The 24,262-nt window shown below is 38.5% G+C and overlaps 1 protein-coding gene across 2 annotated transcripts in view; it reads right to left on the bottom strand.

Moving 5' to 3' along the window:
• Positions 1 to 22,290, bottom strand: part of nfatc4 (nuclear factor of activated T cells 4) — a 37,109-nt gene extending 14,819 nt beyond the window's left edge. Inside the window, exons 1-3 of one of the 2 annotated variants that reach the window (XM_008434010.3) lie at positions 21,577 to 22,290; positions 12,526 to 12,692; positions 670 to 1,182 (exon numbers count right to left, since the gene is read on the bottom strand). In XM_008434010.3, coding sequence (XP_008432232.2) covers positions 670 to 1,182; positions 12,526 to 12,692; positions 21,577 to 21,763 — 867 coding nt within the window. In that variant the 5' untranslated portion in view covers positions 21,764 to 22,290. Of the gene's footprint in view, positions 1 to 669; positions 1,183 to 11,322; positions 11,422 to 12,525; positions 12,693 to 21,576 lie in introns of those variants that run through there. The other variant, XM_081598109.1, reaches the window with a different exon arrangement.
• Between the last annotated feature and the right edge of the window lie 1,972 nt (positions 22,291 to 24,262).

Raw genomic sequence — 24,262 nt, 5'->3', positions numbered from 1 at the left:
GTGACGTGAGATAAATTAATATTTCAGCTCTCTTCATTTACCAGCCAATCAGAGTTTGAGCCACAAATATTTCTGAATTTTTTCTAGCAAATTTCTTGACTTTTAATACTCACAGGGAGTTTTTTTTTTTAAATTGGCGCATTTCTGTTTTAATTTGTGCAATTTATCATTAAATGGAAACCCAGTTGCTTACTGTGGCATATTAGGACCATTGTGTTTACGAAGGAAATTAAAGGAGGAGTAAATTTCTGCCAAAAAGCTCAAAATTTTTTAGATCAATCTCAGAAATTCTCAAAGAAAAACAGGACATTTCTGAGTTTTAAAAGTGAAAAGTTTTCTACTTTTGATACTTTTCTCAAAAAAGTCTGAAATAAATTTGAGTATTTCAGATTTTTTTCAGGGAAATTTTTGATTTTTCAAGCTGAAGCATTTCCCTGAGTTTGAAAAAAACTGAAGTATAAGATTGATCTAAAAAAAAATTCTGAATTTTTTTTGGTGGAAATTTATTCCTCTTTTTTTCTCCATCTTTAGAGCAAAACCGTAAACATGTTATGTCAAAATTGACATGTTTGCATAAAGCAAATTTATTTTCATACTTTCAATTTGCACATTTTTATGGCTAATAGAAATGCGGCTAATTGTTTTCTCATAAAACAACAGAACTCCCACCTGCTCCAGGGACGTCTTCCTGGTTTTCTGCGGGATGTTGAGCTCACAGCTGCCGGGCAGCGCCTGCGACTGCGAGGAGGACTCTCCGCCCTCCAGGTTGCATCCCTGCAGGTCCTCTGAGTAGCTGCTCCTCCGTGAGATGCAGGGAGACGCCAGAGGAGAGTTCCTGCGCTTCTTTCCTCCCGGGGAAGTGGGCCTGGAGGACGGGGAGAGTCCGAAACCGACATTGGCCTCGTTGAGCTCCTCTTCCTCCACCAGCAGGGAGTCGCAGCTGGACGCGGGGCTGAGCCAGCCACGGGACGACGGGCTGGAGGCGGGGCTGGGGCTGAGGGAGCCGGGGAACCGGTCGCGGTAGGAGAAAGGGTCCAGCAGGGGGAGGTAGAGGCGCTCCCTGTCCCAGCCGCCGCCACTGCCCAGGTCCCAGTAGCTGGGGACGGGCGGCGCCGGGTCATCCTCCGGGGAAATGGTGGTGATCTGAATGCTGGGGCACTCAACCACACAGGACTCCGACACCTGGACAAATGTAAAAACATTTAAGTGTTTGTTTTTTAAAGAAATTTAATTTACATCAGAGTTCAAGATACATGGTACAGTACATTAGTGAAAAGACACACAAAACATAAAGAAAAAGACAGAAAATATTGTGTGTTAATCAATGAATATTATTAACGTGTGTGTGTGCGCGCGTGTGTGTGTGTGTGTGTGTGAGAGAGAGAGAGGGAGCGAGAGTGTGTAAGCAATGACGGCAGAGGCATGATACTATGCAACACAGGCCCTTGCAGAGGGCAGGGGCTAGGGGTGCTTGAGCACCTGCCCCTTTTGCTCCTTGCCCCCAAGTGCCCTTTTGGTCAAATAATAATTATTTTTTGTATTATTATTTCCTAAGCCCTCTTCTGACACATAAGAACATGTACTAAAATTATTAGTTTTTTTGTTGGGTTTTTTGTACAACATAATAAGCCGGTCACCTTGTTACCTTTGACCTTTTGCCCGTGACGCATGACGCAGTTGCCTCTCGCAGTGAGATGGAGCTGGAGCATTTATTTCTCAAACAACTCTTGATGACTTTTCCCTCACTTATATAAATATGTTGTTTTGATTCTTCTCTTATCCCACTAATAAAACAAAACATTTTTATATTATCAACCTAATTTTATTAGTCGCAAAATATCATATACATAAATCTAAATTCTCAAATCAGAAACCTCGCTTTTTAGCCTTTAAAGAGGAATTCAAACAATGTATTACATCTCTCCAGTATTCAAAAATAGAAAAGCCATTAAGACAATGGACATGTGCTCTCACTTTAACATCTTTTTGAGTTAACTTTTTATTAGTATACTTGCTCTTCATTTTGTTTGTGCTTCATATGTAACACCCTGGCATTATTATCCTCTCTGTTTTGTTACTTATTTGTATTAATTTTGCTATTTTGTAAACCACCTTATTGTCAATAAAAATACATTTAAAAAAAATTTCTCAGGTCGTTTACGGTGCAGCTCATAGCATTCTGAGGTAGCTGTTGTATCAGTTGTACTTCTAATGTATGTATTTGAATGTAAAACACGTCTGCAAGCTGCTCTGAGCTCATCCTGAGTTGTTTGTGTTTTGACAGTTTCACCCCATTTTACATGGAAATAAAGGAAGAACTAATAAAAAAAATTTTTTTAAAAAGATTGAGCTGGACGTAGCGAACGTTCCAGATTACAGAACAATTTTTGGTGAATTAAAAAAAACGTTTTTGGTGAATAAATTGGAGTAGACTTGCTCCTTGTCCAGTGGTGGAGAAAATACTCAGAAAATGTACTTAAGTAAAAGTACAAATACACAGACAAAAATGTACTCAAGTAAAAGTAAAACTACCACATTAACATTTGTACTTAAGTAAAAGTAAAAAAGTACTGGCTTTTAAAAATACTTAAGTATTAAAAGTAAAAGTATTTGCTGAACCTAATCGCTAATATCATTAAGTGAACCGATCGTATTTCATTTTAATACATTAGAAATGTGCCATTTTAATGGACAAGGCCACAGATAAAGCATGTTTTTATTGTGTTTACTATGTAACATAGTTTAGACTTAGATATGTGATTCTATGCATCATAATTTCAGGGATGGAAACATCGTCTCCTGTCCTAACATAACATGAACGTCACTTTTTTTGCCACTAGTGGCTTTTATTTTGAAAGAAATCCAACAGAAAGGGGATGGAAAGAAGGTGGGTGGGAGAGGACAGGCAACCAAGGAGCCAGTAGCAGAGTTGTAGTCAAGACCACCTACCCAAGACGAGTCAAGACTACGTGACACGTGACACACAAAAAATGTACTTTTACCCATCAAAATTGCTTCTCAAATTGATCTGAAAGATCCACATTCCCATAAAAAAGAAAACTAGATATTAAATACTTAGAGCTGAAATGAATTTAATCAGTAAAGATCCGTCCAGAAGAATCGGATCGTTCCTGAATATCATATCAATGCAGACTTTGGTCACAGCGTTGTCCCATATTTGCGTCACCTCAAGTCAACACCTCCACACAATAATTCAGCGCATGAGTGACAACTGTTTTTCATCGCAGATGCAACATGTGTCTCTGTACAGCTAGCTCTAGCTTTGCTAGCATCACGTCCACGGAGCTTACCTTTCTTTAAGCTTTCCTTCCAAGTGACGCTAAAAGTTGGACAAAGTCCCCACCGTCTGTGAAAGCGAAGCGCTGCTGATTTTACATGTCGCCATATCAATTTATGCAGCGCTATTATATTACTGACGATTAGACAGATATCGCCTCCAGCTCAGAGGAAACCACTGCGCATGTCTGGGAGCTCCGTGCGAGTAAAGGTGGAGCCGATGGGTGACAACAGACACTAAGTCACGTTATTGCTTGGATTTTACGGCGCCACCTTAAGACCCTGAACTTCACATTTTAACGGAAAAAAGTGCAATGCGGCTTGGATGTAACGAGTAACGAGACAGTTTTGTAGAAATGTAGTGAAGTAGAAAGTACAGATACTTACTGTAAAATGTAGTGGAGTAAAAGTAGAAAGTCCCCATTATTAAATCTACTTAAGTAAAGTACAGATACACGAAAACTGTACTTAAGTACAGTAACAAAGTACTTGTACTTCGTTACTTCCCACCACTGTACTTGTCAGATGACGGAAAACGTTGAAGTATCGTTTCTGCTTCAGCTCGGAGTCGCGGTTTAAGCAGAGAGGTAATGAAATACAACAGACACAGACAGGCCTCTGCGTCTGCCTTTCTCTGGAGAACTACTGAGCGGGAGGAGACAGCCAGGTGAGGAGAAACTGTTCTTATTGATCGATTCAGTATTTTTATCATACAGACATTAGGCTGCTGTTGTGCTATTAGCTAACTGTTAACTAGCAAACGTTATCTAGCAAAGCAAGATAACTAAAAAGCTTTCCTGTATCGTTAATGATGGTCATTCTAAAGTAGCAGTTCTCAACATGGGCGGTGCCGCCCTCCATGGGGCGTTCAGAGGACGGCAGGGGGCGCTGGCGGACATTTTTACAAAAGGCGGGCGAAGGGATGCTTTTCGGGGGCGTTTGGTCGAAGCTAAACTTTACACCTTAAATGCACAACAATGTCAGTTTAGACTTTGAGCAACTTGGTAAAACTGTATTGTGTAACATTAAAACATGCTTGGTTGCAACTGTATCGATGGCAGCTCTTCTTGTCTTCAGTGTTTGTTAGCTTCTGTTAGCTTCTTGGCGCAGCTTCGTTCTCCTGCTCCTGGTAGCTAAAATCACGATACCCTCACTGTGTATCCCTCTGAAAAATGAACCCACTTAAATAAAGAAATCCCTCCATGGGTGATACCACGATAGAGAGCGTTCATTTTATAGCGTTAACACCGGTGCTGTAAGTGGTCCGGTATGAAACGGGGGTAATAGAACAACACAGCACTTTTAAATTGCAATAATCAGAATGCAGAAATTGTTTCCGTTGTTTTAAAAGGTTTATGTCAGCCTGCCTTTTCCCCACCGATACGCTTTGCTTCCCGAACAATGCGCATCATAGGGAGTTTAAAAAAAAGACGAGCACATTGCGCAAAACTCTGAAACAGGAAAAGCGGGACATAAAACGGACTAGATGTGAATAAAAACAGAGAATCCGATGCTGAACAGTGAAAAAAATCAACACGTGATGTGAAACACATCATGACGATTAGGTGGCGCAGCAGCTGGTGAGTGAAAATTACTGGTGGTCAATAAACGATCAAATAAATGTAGCAACAGGAAAGAAACTAAAGTGGACATAGCAATAAACCAAGAGAGGATAATACTAATCAAATGAAACTGAATGGAAATAAATGAAGAATAAAATGCAAGAATAAACTAAGAAACTAAAGTAAATACAGAGGAATAAACTGGTATGGCAAGATCTTTCGAGCAATAATTAATACAGAGGACTGTATGGCAAGAATAAAAACACTATTTCTAGATAAAAGGCAACATAATATTGTTTAAATATTATGGGTTTGTTGAGACCACATCTAGTACTGAGAAAAAATATATCTTACAGACCATAACAGTAAAGAACTGATCACTTATTTATGTTTTTAATTAGATTTGATATATTTATTTCAATATTATTTTTCATGTCAGTGTTAATGTCACGAGGCTGATGACTCCATGACACTTTCAATTTGACTCATTAGGATTTGATTAAGAACCAGATTTGTTCTTTGTAATTTCTGTCCAGTAAAACTATTAATCTATAATCAATAGACAGGTCTATATAAAGATATAATCCATGTTTCTGTCTCATATTTGTATGTTATTAAAAGGATCTGGAACTTTTGTTTTTCCACTGAAGGCTCTGGTTTGCACAATAAATGCCATGTGGGTGAAGTTTTATGGATAATACTCTGATGTCCCATTTTCCTGAAGGCAGCACAGAGCTGCACCACCAGAAACTGACAAACACTGAAGAGAAGAAGAGTTATGATTAATGTAGTTACAGTTCTATCCATGTTTTAATGTTGCAGAGCTCAGTCGTTTGCAAATAGATCAAAGTTTAAACTGGCATGTTGAACATCTTTTATCTGGTCATGTTGTGGAATATTTAACAACTAGAAAATGGCACAAAATAAGAATATATTCTCCACTCTGATTGGCTGCTGTTAGGCCTACCAATTTTAACTTGAATGTTTGTTGCATTTTTTGTAGACGCATGTGAAAATAATTTCCATTCCCATGACTTTTTTGTTCTCTGGGAAATTATTTTTGATGATAAATACAGAAACAAGCATAAAAATCAAAACATCTACAATAGTGATAGTAATATTAATGATAAAATAATGATCAGTGCAAAGTAGCCTGCAAATTCTTTGGTGGGGGGCGGTAAGGGACCTGGATAAGGGCTAGGGGGGCGCTGGGCCAAAAAAGGTTGAGAAACACTGTTCTAAAGTATCGCTTATGCAATAGGGGCAAATCGCCCGTCCAAAACCCATCATCTCCATAATGAATATATATATATATATATAAAATAAAATAAATTTATATATATATATATATATATGTGTGTGTGTGTATGTCTTCTAATTTCCTTTGCTGCATAATTTACATTGTATTTATTCTAGCGTTAGATAAATGTATCTTGAAGGAGAATAGCACTTAAATAATAGTCCAACAAAGATATTTAGAATTAAAAATAACTCACCCTGAATTACCATGATAGATATAGAGATAATGTATGTAATAAAAGTGTATCATTAATGAAGGGGAAAAAACTCAACCCAAACTTTAAGTAAGTTTATGGTCTAGTTCGCAGAGTATGGAGTCATTTATATATTTATTCTGTTATTTCTTATGTTGGTTCTGGTCCTCCATAGTCAGAATGGCTGGAGATGGTGCTGGAGAATGAGAGGGGACTAGAGCTTTGGAAGAATAAATATATAAATAAAAGAATAAATATATAAAGAATAATATATTTCTTATCAAAATATGTATGTATGCTTTTAATTCTCATCAAAATATATATTTATTATTTTATTTATATATTTATTCTGTTATTTCTTATTATGTCGGTTCTGGTCCTCCATAGTCAGAATGGCTGGGGATGGTGCTGGAGAATGAGGGGACTTGAGCTGTGGGAGAATAAATATATAAATAAAAGAATAAATAAATAAAGAATAATATATTTCTTATCAAAATATGTGTTTATGCTTATAATTCTCATCAAAATATATATTTATTCTTTTATTTCTTATGTCGGTTTTGGTCCTCCATAGTGAAGTACTCTGTGTGAGGATTTGGTTTTTCAGTGTCTTAATTTAGGTTTCTATGTTAAGTTGAGTTTCCATGTTGTCCCGCCCACCCCTTGAGCAACACAACTCCTTCATGAACTTGACGGAGCTGTTGGAAGAGGTGGAGTGGCATCGCCAGGCAGCTTTAGCTGTCATGGCTGGCAAACCTTTTTCATTCTCCAGCACCATCCCCAGCCATTCTGCCAGCCTCAGTACCCCTGGTCATGGTTTCCAAGCAGTTTGACTGTCTCCTGGTTGACAGGCTGCACAGCTGGGGGCATGACTGGTTCCTGAACTCCATCCTGTTTTCCAACCTCCTTCAGTCGCCGCAGTCTTCTCGCCTCCTGCCGCCACAGTCTTCTCGCCTCCTGCCGCCGCAGTCTTCTCGCCTCCTTCCACCACAGTCTTCTCGCCTCCTTCCGCCGCAGTCTTCTCGCCTCCTGCCGCCGCAGTCTTCTCCCTTTTTGAACAGGAGGACCACCACCCCAGTCTGCCAATCCAGGGGAACTGCCCCCGATGTCCATGCAATATTGCAGAGTCGCATCAGCCAACACAGCTCTACAACATCCAGAGCCTTAAGGAACTCCGGCCGAATCTCATCCACCCCCGGGGCCCTGCCACCGAGGAGCTTTTAAACCACCTCGACGACCTCGTCCCAAGAGATTGGAGAGCCTGACCCAGAGTCCCCAGGCTCAGCTTCCTCAATGGAAGGCATGTTGGTGGGATTGAGAAGGTCTTTGAAGTATTCTTCCCACTGGCCCACAACGTCCCGAGTCGAGGTCAGTAGCACACCATCCCCACTATAAACAGTGTTGGTGCTGAACTGCTACCCCCTACTGAGACGCCAGATGGTGGACCAGAATTGCCTCGAAGCTGTACTAACCAGGCAGAGTTCGCCCAACCGGTCTACATGTGTTTTGTGGACTTGGAGAAGGCGTTCGATCACGTCCCTTGGGGAGTTCTGTGGGGCGGTCCTCCGGGAGTATGGGGTACTCATACTCTCGTACAGGGACCTGACGCTGTCAGGTCCCTGTACGACTGGTATCCGAGTTCGGGCCGCGATGCCATTAGTAAGTTGGGCTCGTTTTCAGTGAGAGTTGGACTCTGACAAGGCTGAGTAAGGTTATTATCAGGTCATTAAGGCGCTTCCTCAAACTTTTCTTCGCCAAGAAAGAAAATGGTTAGTTTTTTCTCCTTGGTCGGAGATTTGCCAACCTATTCCCTAACTGGCGAATCCACCTAGAAACTCGCGACAGAACATTCCTGGCATTTCCGCTTTCGGAATGAACTTCCTTAAAGGAAACGTCCATTTCTTTAACATCATTGCTGTCACAATGTTGTGGCTCAATTTGAGGAGGTGTCAAATTGAGGCTTAACTTGAGTTCTGAGTTTTCGTCTGAAGAAGAACACTCAGAAATTGTGTCTAAATTTGACACATAATTTTCAAGATTTAGATATCCCAGTTTGGATCTCTTCCTAGAAAAAATCCTCCTGTCAAAATTTTCTAATTCAGTGTCTTCTTCTGAGTGTAGTTCTTCTGGAGAATCCTCAGAAACATCTTCAAAATGTGCCACAACATCCTCAGCAATAATGTTTACAGAATGGACTTCCTTAGAGGAAACCGCCATATCTTCAGCGTCCATGCCATCAATATGGTCTGCGTAATCTTGAACTGTATCTTTTGAGTTTCCATCAACAGAAGAGGTTTTTTCCACTGATGCATCCTCATAGATATGTTCAACATTAATCACATCTTCCTTAGTGTCACAGCTCGCTACAACAGCCAGGTCCATTTGTTCAAGGGGAACATCCACACTTTCACAATCAGTGTGTGCGTCCCCAGGGCAAGTTTCTAAGTACAGTCCACAGATGCTCTCCACAGCCACGATATCTTCTGGGGTAAAATTTGTCAAATCTGTCACGACACTTGAAATGGCACTGATAAGTTTAGCGGAAGTGTCCATGTTGCTTTGGTCTTCATCAACACTTTCACAATCAGTGTCAGCATCCCCAGAGCAAGGTTCCCAGTACAGTCCACAGATGCTTTCCAAAGCGACGGTATCTTCAGGAGTAAAATTTGCCATGACACCTGAAATGGCACTAACAACGTTGGCGGAAACGTCAATGTCACTTTGGTCTTCAGGAATCAGTTCCTCAAATGCAAGTCAATAAATGTGCATAAATTTAAGTTTTGTATTTGTCCTGTTTTTCAACTCATACATACGTGTAAAAATCAGAGATTTTACCTATGACAACACCCATAAACAAACAAATTAATACAAGTGTTTTATAGAGTATTTTTCCAGACGTTACACACATCACATTTAGAAACTGTCTCTAAACCATCTGCTTGATCTATTTTGAACTGTCAGTGAGGAGGATCCCATTAAACATATCATGTCTTGCCTTAATTGCTTGCTCTGTTCATAAAGAAAACATTTAACATCTAATAATTAGATTTTTTTTTTTTTTACATTTGAACTCAGTGACAAGGTTGATGCACCAAGCAGATCATCAGCCAAATAATTTTATGTTTAATCTCACCTTATTTATTTTTGTACCTTTTCTTATTCTCTAACAGCCCCCATCTCAACCTCTTTACTGTGTGTTTATGAATCGCCCCTTTGTGAGATCGACTGTTGACTCTTACCACCGCAGCATAAAGTGACACTCTACCCAAAACATTTGCAATGGAGATTTTATCCTTGATTTTGCTTCTTTGATTGCATTGCAAGACCAGTTAATGTTCTTCTATCAGGTTAGTTGCGTTTTGTTGCCCTCTCCTAGTCATTTTTGAGTAAATTAGTTTTTTTTTCCCCTGTTGGGTTATTAAGCATGCTGCGATAAAACAAAGAAACAAAAAAAGAAAAACATAATAAAAGTAGCAGCGAGAACCTGATACCACGGTTATGAATAGTTCCCCATTCATTTTCATGAAGCCATCTCATTTGGAATAATCAGCAAATACCCGCAGCGATACTACTGCTGGGTTGATGTAAATATCCATACAGGTCAGCCTGTGTCCAGTTTGAGTGAAAAGAGGCGCGCGGGATCTGTGCTGAGGTAAACTTAATCCAGCTACTGCAGCGCGCGAGGCAACGCGCTGAGGCGCCAGCGGTGTGATTGGTCCGGCTTTAAATGCATAATCTATAAACCAGGGGTGTCAAACTCAATTTCACCGAGGGCCACTAAAGCATATTGGCCACCCTCAACGGGCCACATTGACGGTACAAATCAGGAGTGCCCAGGTTCAGTCCTCCAGACTGCAACTTTAAATGCATCCCTGCTAAAACACCCCAGACAAAAGGTTGACTTCCCTCATCAGCAGCAACTCAGTTCTGTAGAGGCTGATAATGAGTCAATGATCCAGGTGTGTTAGAGAAGGAACGCATCTAAAGTTGCAGATGGTAGCTCTGGAAAACTAGGCTTGGGCAGCCCTAGCATAAATGTATGAAAATACAATGTTAAAAATAAATTAAACATCACTTCATATTGTTAAATAACGCTTTGGAGCGTCTGGTTAGTTAGCGCATTCAAAACCTTTGGTTGAAATGGCGCGTTAAATTCAAGTCTCCATTACAGACTAGATAAAACCAAAGAGAATGCATCGTTGTGTTAATCCGTTTGAGGAGCCGGGAGTTTATCTTGAGGAAATAAATGATGACGCAGAAGTTATTTAGACTGTAACATGCGCAGTCCGCTGCTCAGCCACTGCGGACGCGGCTCGGCCGCTGCAAAGAATTAAAAACCGCTGGAAGTAACTCATCCAGCGGATTTAACACTTGGAGCCTTCTTGGTGCAAGTTACCCAGGAGAGCGGCGTCCTGGAGGAGCTGCAGACGTAACATCTGTCCGTTTCAGAGAAGCGAAAACACGCAAAACAACAAAAAAAAATCCTGGTAAAAGCGCACACCGGACAGCGCACAGGGTAAAACACTGACAGAAAAAGGTAAGAGTGTTTTACCCTGACAGATCCAAATGACTGATGAATTAGCGCAGATTTTTCTGCAGATGGGGACCAGGAGGAAGTGCGTTCAGGCCCCAGCGGGCGAAGTGATGCTAGTTTAAGTGAAGCCGCTTAATTTAATTTATTAAAAGTTATTGAGGCCTCAGTCAGAGGTTTTTGTCACTACGGAGAAAAATGTAAATGCATTTATCTGCTTAATTTGTGATGGGATCTGGATTCACGGTGAATATTAACTAAACGCATAAAATGCGGCTAAATAGCCGATGTTAATATGATTGTAATTTCACGGATAAAAATAGTACATGAACGATTTTTTTTTTTTATGTTGTCGGTCAAGATAACGGATAACAAAAAAAGTCTAGCGCCACCTGCCGCCCTGACACCAACTCACACACATCTTCATTCACAGTCTTACTTGTAAATCGATGTTTCTTTTCTTGGACATTTTGACGTTAGCTTGTCGATGTCTCAGTTTTATTCGCTGGTCAAATCAATAAGCAGCTTGAGGTGACTCTGCTGCTCTCTAGTGGCGAGAAGCCGTAATGTTGGCTGGTAACAATCGGAATGCATTATGGGAGATGTAGTCTGTAGTCAATTCGTGCTGAAAACCTATTTTAAGCGAATCATGGGCCTATAAAACGCTGGGTGGGGGTGGGAGCACATAAAATGATATGGCGGGCCACGAGTTTGACACGTGTGCTATAAATCTATCTTCGATCTTTTAGGAATAAATCTGCTCCGCCAGTGAAGAACAACGGAGACAAAAAAAATGCGTTTTTTTTATTATTATTACTATTTTTCTGAAAACATAAACAAAAAATAATTACAATGATAGATATAATGTATGTAATAAAAGCTTGTCATTAATGAAGGGTAAAAAACTCAATCCAAACTTTAAGTTTAGGGTCTGCAAACCAGAGTATGCAGTTACATTTTTTTCCCCAATTATTCAATGAAAAAAAAAAAAGTATCCTCAGTTAGGTAAAATAAAATTGTAATCAAAACTTTTGGAATTGCAATAATTCCTTTTTAAAAAACAAAACGTTTTGTTTAAAAAACTTTTTTTTAAATTTAGCTCATTTTATGTTTGGCAAATAACTTAAAAAGTTATTTGCCAAACATAAACTTTTATTTGTACACATCAGAAATCTTTTTTTGTGATTTTAGGCCCTGCTCAAGACATCATATGAGAATCACAAGCAAAACTTTGAGTCACAAACAAAAACTTAGAATAGCAATAAAAGATTTCTGACATGTTTTTATTTCTTTTAAGTGCTTGGGCTGTTTTAGAAGCAGTAGAAACCCAAATGGAAATACAAAAAGGTGCAAACAGTAAATTTTGGGGTGGAGTCATGCTTTCAAGGAGTACGGTGATGTTTGACCTCAAAATCTGCTGATTTATGAACTCATCATACCAGGTAACATTTTTCCAATCTAGAACTGGCTGTTTTTTTGAAGAGATTGTGTATTTTTTAGCCGTAGTTTCCTATTCTCAGCTATAAATCTCAATAAAAGTTAGACAAAAATGTTAAACACTATAAACAGAGTGTGGAGCCCTAAGGAAAGCAAACCAGTTAAAAAGTTTAGTTCAGTGAGACATGAACTGTCTTCGTCTCACCTGAACGGAGCGGGCCGGCAGGCTCTCATAGGTGCCGCTGAACTCTCTAATGGTGGCCCGTCGGGGAGGCGGCGAATGCATCCCTGCCCTCTGATTGGACGAGGGCGGCGGGCTGGGGATGTTGATTGAGTGTCCTGCATGAGCGATGGCTAAGTGGTTGTCCGTACCTGAATGAACGAACAAACAAAAAAAAAAGAGCTGTGAGGTTGAATATAAGTAAAACATGTGGTTTGGAAGACCAAAAGTGACAAAATTAAATAAATGTGATCAGGGCTGGCCAAAGCCTTTATGGGGCCCTGAGCAGATCTTGATTTGGGGGCCACTTATACCAACATGTCAACACCAGATACTTCATCATATACCTACTTTTATTACTGTCATTTGCAATTAGCTTACAACATACCGGTGTTATTATGGCCTTTTATTTTCACCCTAAAGGAAAGAAGCTCTAATTAATTTGCAGTTTGAAATACTGCGATATTTATATAAATTTATATGTGTGGCATATAAATTTAACGTAACACTGAATATACAGTAAACAATTTTAAAATCTTTTGTTTATAAAATTTGGAGCAGATGTGTAAAATGAACAAAACATGCAAACACTACAAAATTAAATCAAATGATGCTCTTGGGAGTTTGCATGTTCTCCCTGTGCATGCGTGGGTTTTCTCCTGGTACTCCGGTTTCCTCCCACAGTCCAAAAACATGACTGTTAGGTTAATTGGTCTGTCTAAATTGCCCCTAGGTGTGAGTGTGTGTGTGCATGGTTTGTCCTGTGTTTCTCTGTGTTGCCCTGCGACAGACTGGCGACCTGTCCAGGGTGACCCCGCCTCTCGCCCGGAACATTAGCTGGAGATGGACACCAGCACCTCCCGACCCCACTGAGGGACAAGGGTGTAAAGAAAATAGATGGATGGATGGATGGATGATGCTCTTGGGAACCCCCTGGTGGTGTTAGGGAACTAAGCAGCCGCTTCACTCGCATTCGCCTTGGGCTGACTCTGAATGTGGGTATCTGTTCCTGAATGAGTAATTGAAAAAAAATGAACTGTGAGGCTGAATATATGGGAAAAAATATGCTTTGGAGGACCAAAAGTGACAAAAATAAATAAATGCATCCTTAAATCAGTAATTAAATGTACCCTTAGATACATAAATGTCTAATTAAATGTTTAAATAATTTATTCAATAGACAATTTACATTTTTTAGATGTTATTAAATCATTAAAATGGAAACTTTTAGTAACTGATGCGGAAAAATAATAAAAAGTGTATTTAAGTATTTAATGGTTCTTGTTGCTGCCCATTAATTCTGAGGGGCGGGGCCGTGGGCGGAGCTTATTCTGATCGTTAAACCCCACCAGTTTTACAATCAATTCAACTTCTTTCCGCTACATAATCTGGGAGACAGTTTCCTGCTCCTACATTGTTGCTAATTGTAAAAGTTTTCCAAAGAGCCACCTTGATTTTCAAAGAATCATGCTAGGCTAACGGAGTTGAAGAGTGTTAGCCCCGTCCCTTGACTTTAATTATATGTTTGCATTTAGTGATTTATTGACATATTTAATGAATTTATTGTGTATTAAATGTATCAAATTTTTTATTTATTTAATGGTAAATTCTATTCATTACTTAATGATTAATAAATTTTGTCACTTATGGCCCTCCACATGTTTACAGACATTTTTTTTTTACGTTTCACTGGGAATAAAACTCAATTTAGTCTGTGAACTTTTGTTATATATGTATCCTCTATTTTTATTCAAAACCTCAGTCTGTATATTTGTGCTGGTTTACTTCTGCTTTTTTGGTTTGAGATTATTTAAAAAAAGGACGCATTAAATTTCAATCAAACTCTATTAAACAAAATTACGGATATAATTAAGATTAATTTTTCTATATGAACATGCCTTTATCATTTATTACACATTAGTTTCCCTCAATTTGCAGTAATTGTTACCGTATGGAAAATGCACTGGAGCTTTTTAAAGCAAGCCAACGAAAGCAGTGGACCAAACTGTTTAGTCTGTTTTATTACGATTATATCAATATCATGGGCTGGATTTATTTTTTTATTAAGATAACGCAGCTGACTTTGGTGTGATAACAGGTCAATTAATCCTTTTATTGTTTTTATGGATTAAGAAAATTAGCCTGTAACATTCAAGTGGGGTTCATTCCAGCTATTTTTTATTTGACAGCAGTTTTTATTAGAACAACATGATCTTATAAGATATTCAAAGAGATAAACGACTACCTAAACCTTTCTAATTGAACCACCATCTGGTGAAATAAACGTCAGTATAAACCAAACAATCGGCAGGTCAAAATGAGTTTTCAACCTTGTGGTTTATACTGAGAGGTTTTTTTAAAAAAAAGAAAAAATTAAGCTTGCTTTTTAAAAGAAACACTGCAATAATATTTTACTTTCAATAAACATTTTAAAAAGTTTTTTATATTATTATTCGGACATAAACGACTGTATGTGGGTTTACAAACCCTGACCTATTTCTTTTAGCTACGTGCTTTGTGCATCTTTATGGTCTTTCCTTTGCTAGATGCTCAGCAAAAGTCTACCAAGATGAAATACTGAATATTTCATCTTGATTGATGGATTTTCTTAACAAGATCCCTTTTATCTGAGGATACAAATTAACTGATCGTGTTTCATAAGTGTCTGTTTCCTGAAGTACAGCGGTAAATAAAAAGCTTTTTCTATCAAAGAAAACATTCAGGCCAGATTAGAACTTTATTAAACAATGTGTTTGGGTGAAACCAAACTTTAATTTTGGGCCACAAATCCAAAAGGTATGTTTGACACAAAAACAACACAGTACATCACCAACAAAACACCAAAACCCACAAGAAAACATGGTGGCGGTGCCATCATGAAATGGGGATGCATTTCTGTGTTTTTATTGAGGTGAGTGAAAATCTGAAAACAGTAACAGAACGTGACTCCAAATTATTTGTGGAAAAATTTACCACTTTGTGGAATGAAGTGAGGTTATCCCCTCCAAATTTTTCAAAACAAACATTTGTGCTGCAAATTTTTTGTTTGTGCTGCATTTCATTTAAGATATTAATAAATGTTTAAATGTTTGGAGGTTATCAACGGTCAACTTGCCAATCCACATTTACAAAATCAAACAAAATATGGTGTCCATCAGCGGTGCTACATTTGTGCAGCAGCGTTTTTTTTTGTTTGTGCTGCAATCGGTTTAAACATATTAATAAATGTTTCCAGATTATCGAAGGTCAACAAAATCAAGTGAAATATGAGATCAGTCAACAATTTTACATTTGTCCAGAAAAGATTTTGCAACTTTGCAAATCAACCAATCCAGGAGCACCATTCATTTTTCCTCAGCGCTGATTGGCTGAACCCCTAAGAGCGTAAATAAGGAAAACTGTTGATGTTAGCTTCTGCAGTAGAGCCAAGATGGCTTCCACTGTATAACTGGCGTCTGAAATTTTAAAACAGGCCACTAAAATTTGATTTTAGAAAAGGCTCTAAAGTATTTCCGAAAAATGTAAAGAGATTTTATTTTTTAGCATCGCTGTGAGTCCAAACATGCAGCAGCTATTACAGGAGGGTAGAAGTTTTAGACTGGACCAACCTGATAGATTTGCAGAACCTTTGCAAGAGAGGGTGTGTAAATATTGAGAAGTCAAGACCAAAAAATCTGAAATTTAACCAAAAGCTGCTTCAACAAAGTATTAGTTCAGTGGTACTTATAAATGCAGTCAGATTTCTCACCTCTTTAAATATTCTTTGTTGTTTTCGTAGCCGAGTTGTGCAGGATAAATACAAAATTATATATAGAAAAGATGATATACATAATAAAACCAAACACTTTAATGGGAATGTGTGCAATTTTAAGAGCTACTATAGATTTTTGGGGGGTTAAAGGTCCAAGTTATACTTTCTATTAAAAATAGTCTTTTTGTGCATGAAAAAAAAATGGCGTCACGACCAAAATGATGACGAACTCATCCGTTCCTCATTAACAGCTGCATACCAAGCTGCTAGTTTTTATAACCCGCACTAAAAGACATTTTCTTATGCATGAAATCACCAAAAGTTTTTTCAGTTTCATTTCAAACAGCCACCCAAACAAGGCCACAGCCGCGTGGGGCCACATGTAATTCCCGTCTTCCACACGGAGCATCGCAGCGGTTTTTCTGTAATGAGCGAGGCTCCATCTGATCATTGTTGTGCAATGATGGCGGTGAGCCATGCAGGCAAATTTTGGGCAACATGGACACACAACTGAAACCGCCAACAAATTACGAGTTAGGGTTTAAAAAAAAAAAAAAGAAATCTCTTCAAATGTTTCCTGGCAAAAGAAATATTTCCAAGTGATTAAAGCTGCTGTACTGAGGCAACTTTTTGTTTTAGATCTGGGCGTATGTGTGTGTGCAGACCAGTAAAGTTTATGAGCCTCGAAAGCTTACCTAACACTTATTGAACACAGTAAAAAAGCTATTCTAAAGTACAAAAGATCTTAATAACTGATTTTTTTTAAAGCAATGTATACCCCCAACCTGAGAGTTACAGCCCCCTTGAGAGATCACAAAGTATGAGATATTTAGAAAGCATAGGCCAGGATTTGTGCAATGAACCCCTAATATGCATGAAGACTGTGGCATTAACAAAAACACAGTGAGAGCTTTTCAGAAATCAAGTTTTTAGATGTAAAATGTCATAAAAGGAGAAAGTAAAATAAAAGTTTAACGTTTGAGAAATAATTGATGGAGATGCACCAATCAGTCAACTGGAGATCGGAACAGGCCGATTTTTCCTCCATCACATCTCTCACATTTCCATTTGTTTCACTCATTCCCACACTGGTATTTATGTGTGGCACCAAACTCTGAACAAGAATGTGAACTAAAAGATAAAATAGATAGAGATGTACCAAAATAAGGGAACAAAACTGGCTGACACCGATTGGTATTGGTATTTGGTATCAGTAACAAATGCCAATACCAAAAGTACCAAAAAACTAAGAAATGACGTCATTTTCTGTCTTTAAAATACAGAAAATTTATTTATTGAAAGTCACATCTGTGATAAAGAAATATGATACGATGCATAAAGTCGTACAAAACTACATATAAGCTATACCACTGTTAAAAAAACATGTTTCTGTTTTATGTGTCCTTAAGAAAAATGGAATAAATTAACATTTAAACCAGCAGATTAGAGCTCAAAAATGGAAATGGTTATCGGTTTGATTGGTGCATCGATAACAAATTTATCTGCTCAGTGATTGTCGTTGTAGGAGAATGACTCCAAACCTAAACATTTGAAATAAAATGTTATTTCCATCTTTAGTGTCCAAAAAGATTTATTTCCTAAAACAATCATCTCAATTCCTCCACATTATCCATCACAATCCAAATAGAAGATATAAATAATTTAGATTTTGTATTTGCATATTTACTTTTTGAAGTCGGATATTTTGGTTTCTGCCGTTTTGCAGAAGTTCTGCCTGAATTTGCATCTGCTGCTGAGTGACATCAAACATACCAAAAGGAAATAGTTTAGTCTAATAAAATATAATGATAAAATAAAAATCCACCAAAAGCTCCATGTTTTTGCTGTAAATTCCACTTAAATTAATTGTCACGTTTAATTGAGCAGCAGCTCATTTCTGTTTGACGTTAGTTTGCATCCTGTATGTTGAACAGATGGGCCGACAGGATAAAGTAACGCATGAACCACAAACCTTTCATTCCTGGTTCATTCCCGACATCTAAGGGACTTCGCTCCATATGTGAAATAAATCTGTCTTTGAAGTGTGAATTCACTTGTTAAAATTTATTGGCAGGAGGAATAAACATGCTGAGGTCTTGAATTAAAGATTTCTTGTACTGCCAGCCACAAGTACGCATGTGTTTTCTTAATAGATCGGCGTTTTACTTCAAGATGTCTGCATCTTCGGTTAATGTTGCTAAAGAAACTGATTTTGGGAAATAGCACTGATGCTTAATTTAGAATTGATTAAAAAATGTGGCATCAGTAAATGATTAAATATGAGTTTTTTCATGAGAAGTTTAAATACATTCTGCATGAGCAGAGAAGAAGAATGAAGACATTAAACCTCTAAAACTTGAAACTTTTTAACTTAAATGAAGACCAATCATTTTTCTGGACTTATACCAACTTAATGCTCTGATTTAATTGATTAAGTTAACTTGTGGAGGTTATAGCACATAAAAGAGAAGCTAATTTGATAAAGGTATTAATTTTTAATTCATGAACAAACAAATTAATTGAAAAATTATCTGTATTTATTCCTGCAAGATTCACAGAGTATCTGTCCCTAAATATTATTTGATTTTTATGAAATTTAAAAACTTGCATACGCATACTTGCTCCAGCATAATGCAGGGATGTCCAAAGTGTGGCCCGTGGGCCATTTGCGGCCCCCTGGATGATTTTGTTTGGCTCCTTGTTCACAATTCAAGAATGGAGCGATTAATCTGAGATGTTTTACAGACAAATAAAATCTTCTTAAACATTTATTTCGGTACAAGATACGGCTTTTTTTTTTCTTTTATTAACAATGTTTCTGATTTTATTTATTACATTTTGGTAAATCTAGCAAGTGCTGCCAAACCTTTGCCAAAAAATAAAAAAAACGAGAAAAGTTTTGGAAAATATTTACTTATTATTTAATGCAGCAACTGAGCCAGATGCTAATTCTACAACAGTTAGACTACTTTGCTTTTTAAAAAAATCATTTATTTAGAATATTATTTGAGATTTTTTTTAAAAAACAGGAAATGTTTTCAGAAATAAATCTTTTCAGTTTTAATTTTTTTTTAAAAGTGCTGATCTAATGGCAAAAGGTTTGGACACCCCTTGCATAACGCATTTAGACACAAATAAATAGTTGAAGATTTTGTTTTAATATATCTAAAAAATAATAATAAGGTGAGAAACTGATTTTTCAGTGACCTCCTGATCAGAATAGAAGGGTACACTGTAAAAAAGTGTAGTTTTTACTGGAAAACTGTAAAATAATATGTAGATTAATTTACAATGATTTAAATCACAGCTGATTTACATTAATAAACTTTTAAGTCTACAAAATATTATGTTAATTTTACATTATTTATAAGCTCAATTTTTTCAAAAACAACTAATAAAAACTTCAGTTTTTCTACTACCTGAATATTTTTCAGTTTTTACCACATTTGTAATTTTAACAAACAAAATTTTATTATGCTCATATATAATTGCTGTAAAAACAACAAAAACATTTTGTTCAAAAGGTTTCTGTGAAATAAAACATTTATGTTTTCTACTTTACAATTTTTTCAGTTGTGATTTCACACAGTTTTTGAGTAAATTCCACGGCCATTATTAACAGTGTACCTTAAAACAAAACAGGCGGGTTCCTGATCTTTTGTCAGTGGATCATTTTTATCATTAATGTTTTGGGATTTGGGTCTGTTTTGGAAAATATTTAAGGTAAAAATAATTCAGTTGCTCCATTTTCAGCAGACGTAGTTTGAGTTGAAGTAGGAATACAGCGGGCTCAATAAATCGGGGTTATGTTTTTTGTTATTAAGATTATTTTTTTGACAATGTGTCCCACTCCATGCGAGAAGCTGTTGCTGAACTGGAGAGCTTCTCTAGTGATAAACTGTTGCATCCTTGGAGGACAAAAGAGCGTTATCGTAGATCCTTCCTCCCAGTAGATGTTAGACTCTATCATTGCTACCAACATCCTGCTGGTATTTATACAGTTTTACTCAATTTAAACAACATTCCTGCTGGTATTTGCTCATCTCTGTTTTCACGTATTGTTGACACTCTGTTGTTTATTTCATTCACAAATATACATGCATATTTTTACAAATAAAAAAAAATACAATTTTCCTACTCAGTTGCTCATTCCTTGGATTGGACTATGCCATTTTTCATAACTGTGCAATATTTTATGTTGTAAAATACTGTACAGTATATTAAGCTAAATCGTGTTTTATATTTTTATACCTTTATTTTTGTGTGAACATATGTGCCTCGATTACCTGTCACTTTGCAGCTGTTGTACCTAAATTTCCCCACTGTGAGACAATAAATTATATTTCTATTGTCCTTCTCTTCCTCTTTTCTAAAGACCTTTGGGTTAAAAATTTGAAAGAATATTAGTACTTTGTATATTTGACTTCAAAAGAGAAAAAGCTTTACATTTTATTGCATTGTCTTCTTTCTTCTGCTTTGTTCGTATATAGCGTGCAAAAATAGTGAAACTTAACCTAACATAAAGGTGTTATACTTAAACATTTATGCATCAAAGTGTGCCTCCAACTGAAAATAAAAGTGCAAAACTGTGATTTTTGTGCATTTTGATCTAGAATGTCATTTAATATAAAGAAGAGAAAAGTTTATTCTTCGATAAATGGCAGATCGAAGAATAATAGAAGCAAAAATCCGCTGAATCTGATCTCCTAGGTGCATCTCTCCTGAACGTCTCCTGCAGTTGCACATTCATGCCTGGGGTTTGGTAATCCAACTAAATGCCAGTGTGGGCGTGAAACAAACGATTGGATACGATGCGTGTTTGTGAGAGTTTTGCGGTTAAAAATGAGAGGGAGATGGAGGCCGAGCGAAAGAAGGGAGGTGCGCTCAGTACACACAGAGGTTGAGGTTCCTTCCCAGATGGCAGCTGTTAACTTTGCTCACACGCACAGCTGATTAGAAACACATTGAGTCTGGGGCCGCACGCACACATGTCCAAACACATGCACACGCGCGCAAATGCGCACAACAAACAGGGAAACGGCGAGATATGCACGCAGATGCATACCATACCAAAAAACAAAGCCGCTGTGAGAATTCACCCAGGGAAACAGGCACGCATGCAGCCTGAAACACAAACACACACCACATTAGCGGATGCATATGGATGGAGGCCGTCATTACCGTGGATCATGCAACTACACAAACATGCATAAACGTTTCCATGCATTAAGAAGAAGGCTTCCAGCTTCTTTATCTGCAGCCTGAACTGAAATTGTGACTCTAACCGAGGTTGCTGGAGTCCAGCCGCAACAGGGCGCCATCACTTTCCTCTTCCCCGCCGACGGAGCTCTCCGGCTCGGCTGTGCGCGCCGGGGACGGCCCCTGGATCTGCCGCTGAGGCGGGTCCTCCTCAAACACCAGCTTGAACTCGAACTCGCCCTCCTCCCAGCCCGAGCCCGGCGCGGCCCCCATCGTCCTCCGGATCAGGACCCAGAGATCCGATCTCAATCTCCTGCGACTCCTTAAAGGGCGCCACGAAAACAAAATAATAGTAATTTTAAAAAAAAACTTTCCCAGAGGTTTTCCAAGAAGTTTTAGCTTTCTCCCATCAGCGCGTCATTGCGCAAAAACTATCCGTCCCCCTTCTTTTTCTTTCTCTTCTTTTTCTTCGGGGTTTTGCTTCGGGCCCCCTCCAAAAAAGAAAAGTTTCTGCCGCTTCTTCTCGCTTTATTTGCAAGTTTATCCAACCGGATGCTTCGCGGTTAGCTTTAAATCATCCTTAAAGAAAAATCAGCAAAACTCCCAGTAAGCATCGGTCTTTAATCCCAGTTCCATCGAGATCCCACGACTCCTTCCTCTGTCCCGTTTGAGGCAGAGAGAGAAGAAAAAAGTTCATCAAATATTTTTGTCGTCCTTTACCCTTAATTGCCTTTGGGTGGGTTTCCCAGCCCCGGCTGCTCCGTTACTCATTCCCCATAGGACTCTGTATGTGTCAGTCATGAATCCCCCCTGCCCAACCTCCAGCCTCCCTCCTCTGCCTCCTTCTGGGTTTTCTTTCTGTCACATTTACTTCACATTCTCTTCATACAGTCTAGTAATCCAGTTTTTTCCCAATCACCATAGCTGCCCTTTTCCATTTGGCGGCTAAATTTGCAGTCAGAATTGGAAGTTTTTCCAGATATTTGGGTTAAAAGCAGAATGATTGTTATTCTAATCATGACCAGGAGGCACGGGGAGCTGCTTAAAGTCTCTCATACCTCCATTTGTAGACCAGCTGCATGGCCACCAGGGCTGCAGTGTTAACTGTCAGTTAGTGAACATAAGAGGGCCTATTTCCTGTGGCGATGAACGCAACAACCCCCCTTTTTTGGCTGTCACTCTTCCCTCTCCTCCCCATTTTCTTTTTTTTACTTCATCTTGATTTTTGTTCTCCCCCTTGACCAAGTCTCTGTCGTCTCTTCTGCCCTCCCTCCTCTTCCTCTCCACCAAAGATCTGTTTCTCATTATCCTCTGTAGTCTGCTCTCTGTCTGAGTCAGGAGAAGAAAAACTTAAATAAACACACTCACTCTTGGTCTCTCCAACATCTCCATGCTCTGACCCCCCTCCGGTTCTCACAACCGTCGGGTGTATGCTGTGCTGGCGTGTAACCGGGGGCTCGTTTCACTCTCTGGGTCGTCCTCCGGGGCCTCGGGGTCCTGGATTGGTCTCAAAATGTTACAGTGTGGTTAGGTTGAAGGGGAAAACTGCTACCAAACAGGCAGACACAAGGATTTCCAGACCCCCCGACAAAACCCAACATCACTAAATCCAGAAATGACAGAACAAGACTGAGACATAATCAGAGGAACTTGTATTTAGTGGTTAGAAAATTAACCATGAAGTTGGCTTGTGCTGTTCTGGAAACATCTGCTTTTCTAGTTGTGGGATGATAACATAACACTATGTAGACACTGTAGAGATATTTTAATTACGTAATATGGGACAGAACAACAACAACAAAATAATCAAGCATAGATAGAGTAAGACAGCAGAGTAATGGTATGATGCAGGACAGTACAGCAATAATAAAACATTGGATAGTATGGAAATATCATAGAACACAATAGTTAAAGTATAGAGAAAGATAGCATAGTAATACTATAGTATATAACGTAACATTGGACAGCATATAAAGTGTTGGGTGGAACATGATAGTAATAAAGTAATAAAGTAAAGTAGTTTGTATTGCGCAGTGATGTGGTGTTGTACTGTAATAGTCCAGTGTAAGACAGCAGTAGTGCCTGCAGCTGTAGGGCTGTACTCACTGTGTGTACCTTGACATTTTCCTTTAATGTAGTTTTTGGGTTTTTTTGTTATCTAATCCTCTTTACTATTAAAATTGTGGAGAAAAAAAACATCTTTTGTGTCAAAACATCTTGTACGTAGCGCACATCTGTGTGAGTCTGTGGGGGTGGGCACATGTCCGTCCTAAAAGTCTAAATATTATTGGTCTGTTTATTTTTTGTTTATTTGGCAGCTTGGAGCTTTTTCTGTAAACTAAAAATGAATGAGCGGAGTTTGAACCCTTCTGTAGCTCTAAGAGGGGTCAGCTTTTTACTATGTATGTGGTTCTGGCAGATCGCCGGTTCCACGAACTGAAGAGCTAATGGATCGACCGATTGGCCGACCGTGACATCTGCCGCTCTCTCCCTGAGTGTCGCTCTAAGACTGCAGGAGGGTTGAACAGTTAAATCTAGTGGAAACTTTGCCAAAAGAGAACAAATTAAACAAACATTGTTGCTTCATGTTGCTTCACCGTCTCCTCCTCTGGACATCTCATGCACCACCTGAACCTGGAATCTCCACCCTCTACTTCCCATGGATCACACAAGTACGCTCTGTTTTCATGTCTTTATTATTTATTTTGTTGTTTAGAAATAAAAAAACAACAACAGCGAAATAGGTCCACTGTAACAGTATTGTGCGTACGC

This window comes from Poecilia reticulata, chromosome 17, assembly GCF_904066995.2.
Source record: "Poecilia reticulata chromosome 17, P_reticulata-male-v2, whole genome shotgun sequence".
NCBI lineage: Eukaryota > Metazoa > Chordata > Actinopteri > Cyprinodontiformes > Poeciliidae > Poecilia > Poecilia reticulata.
Note: the sequence above shows the minus strand (reverse complement) of the source record. Positions and strands in the feature narration are given on the sequence as shown.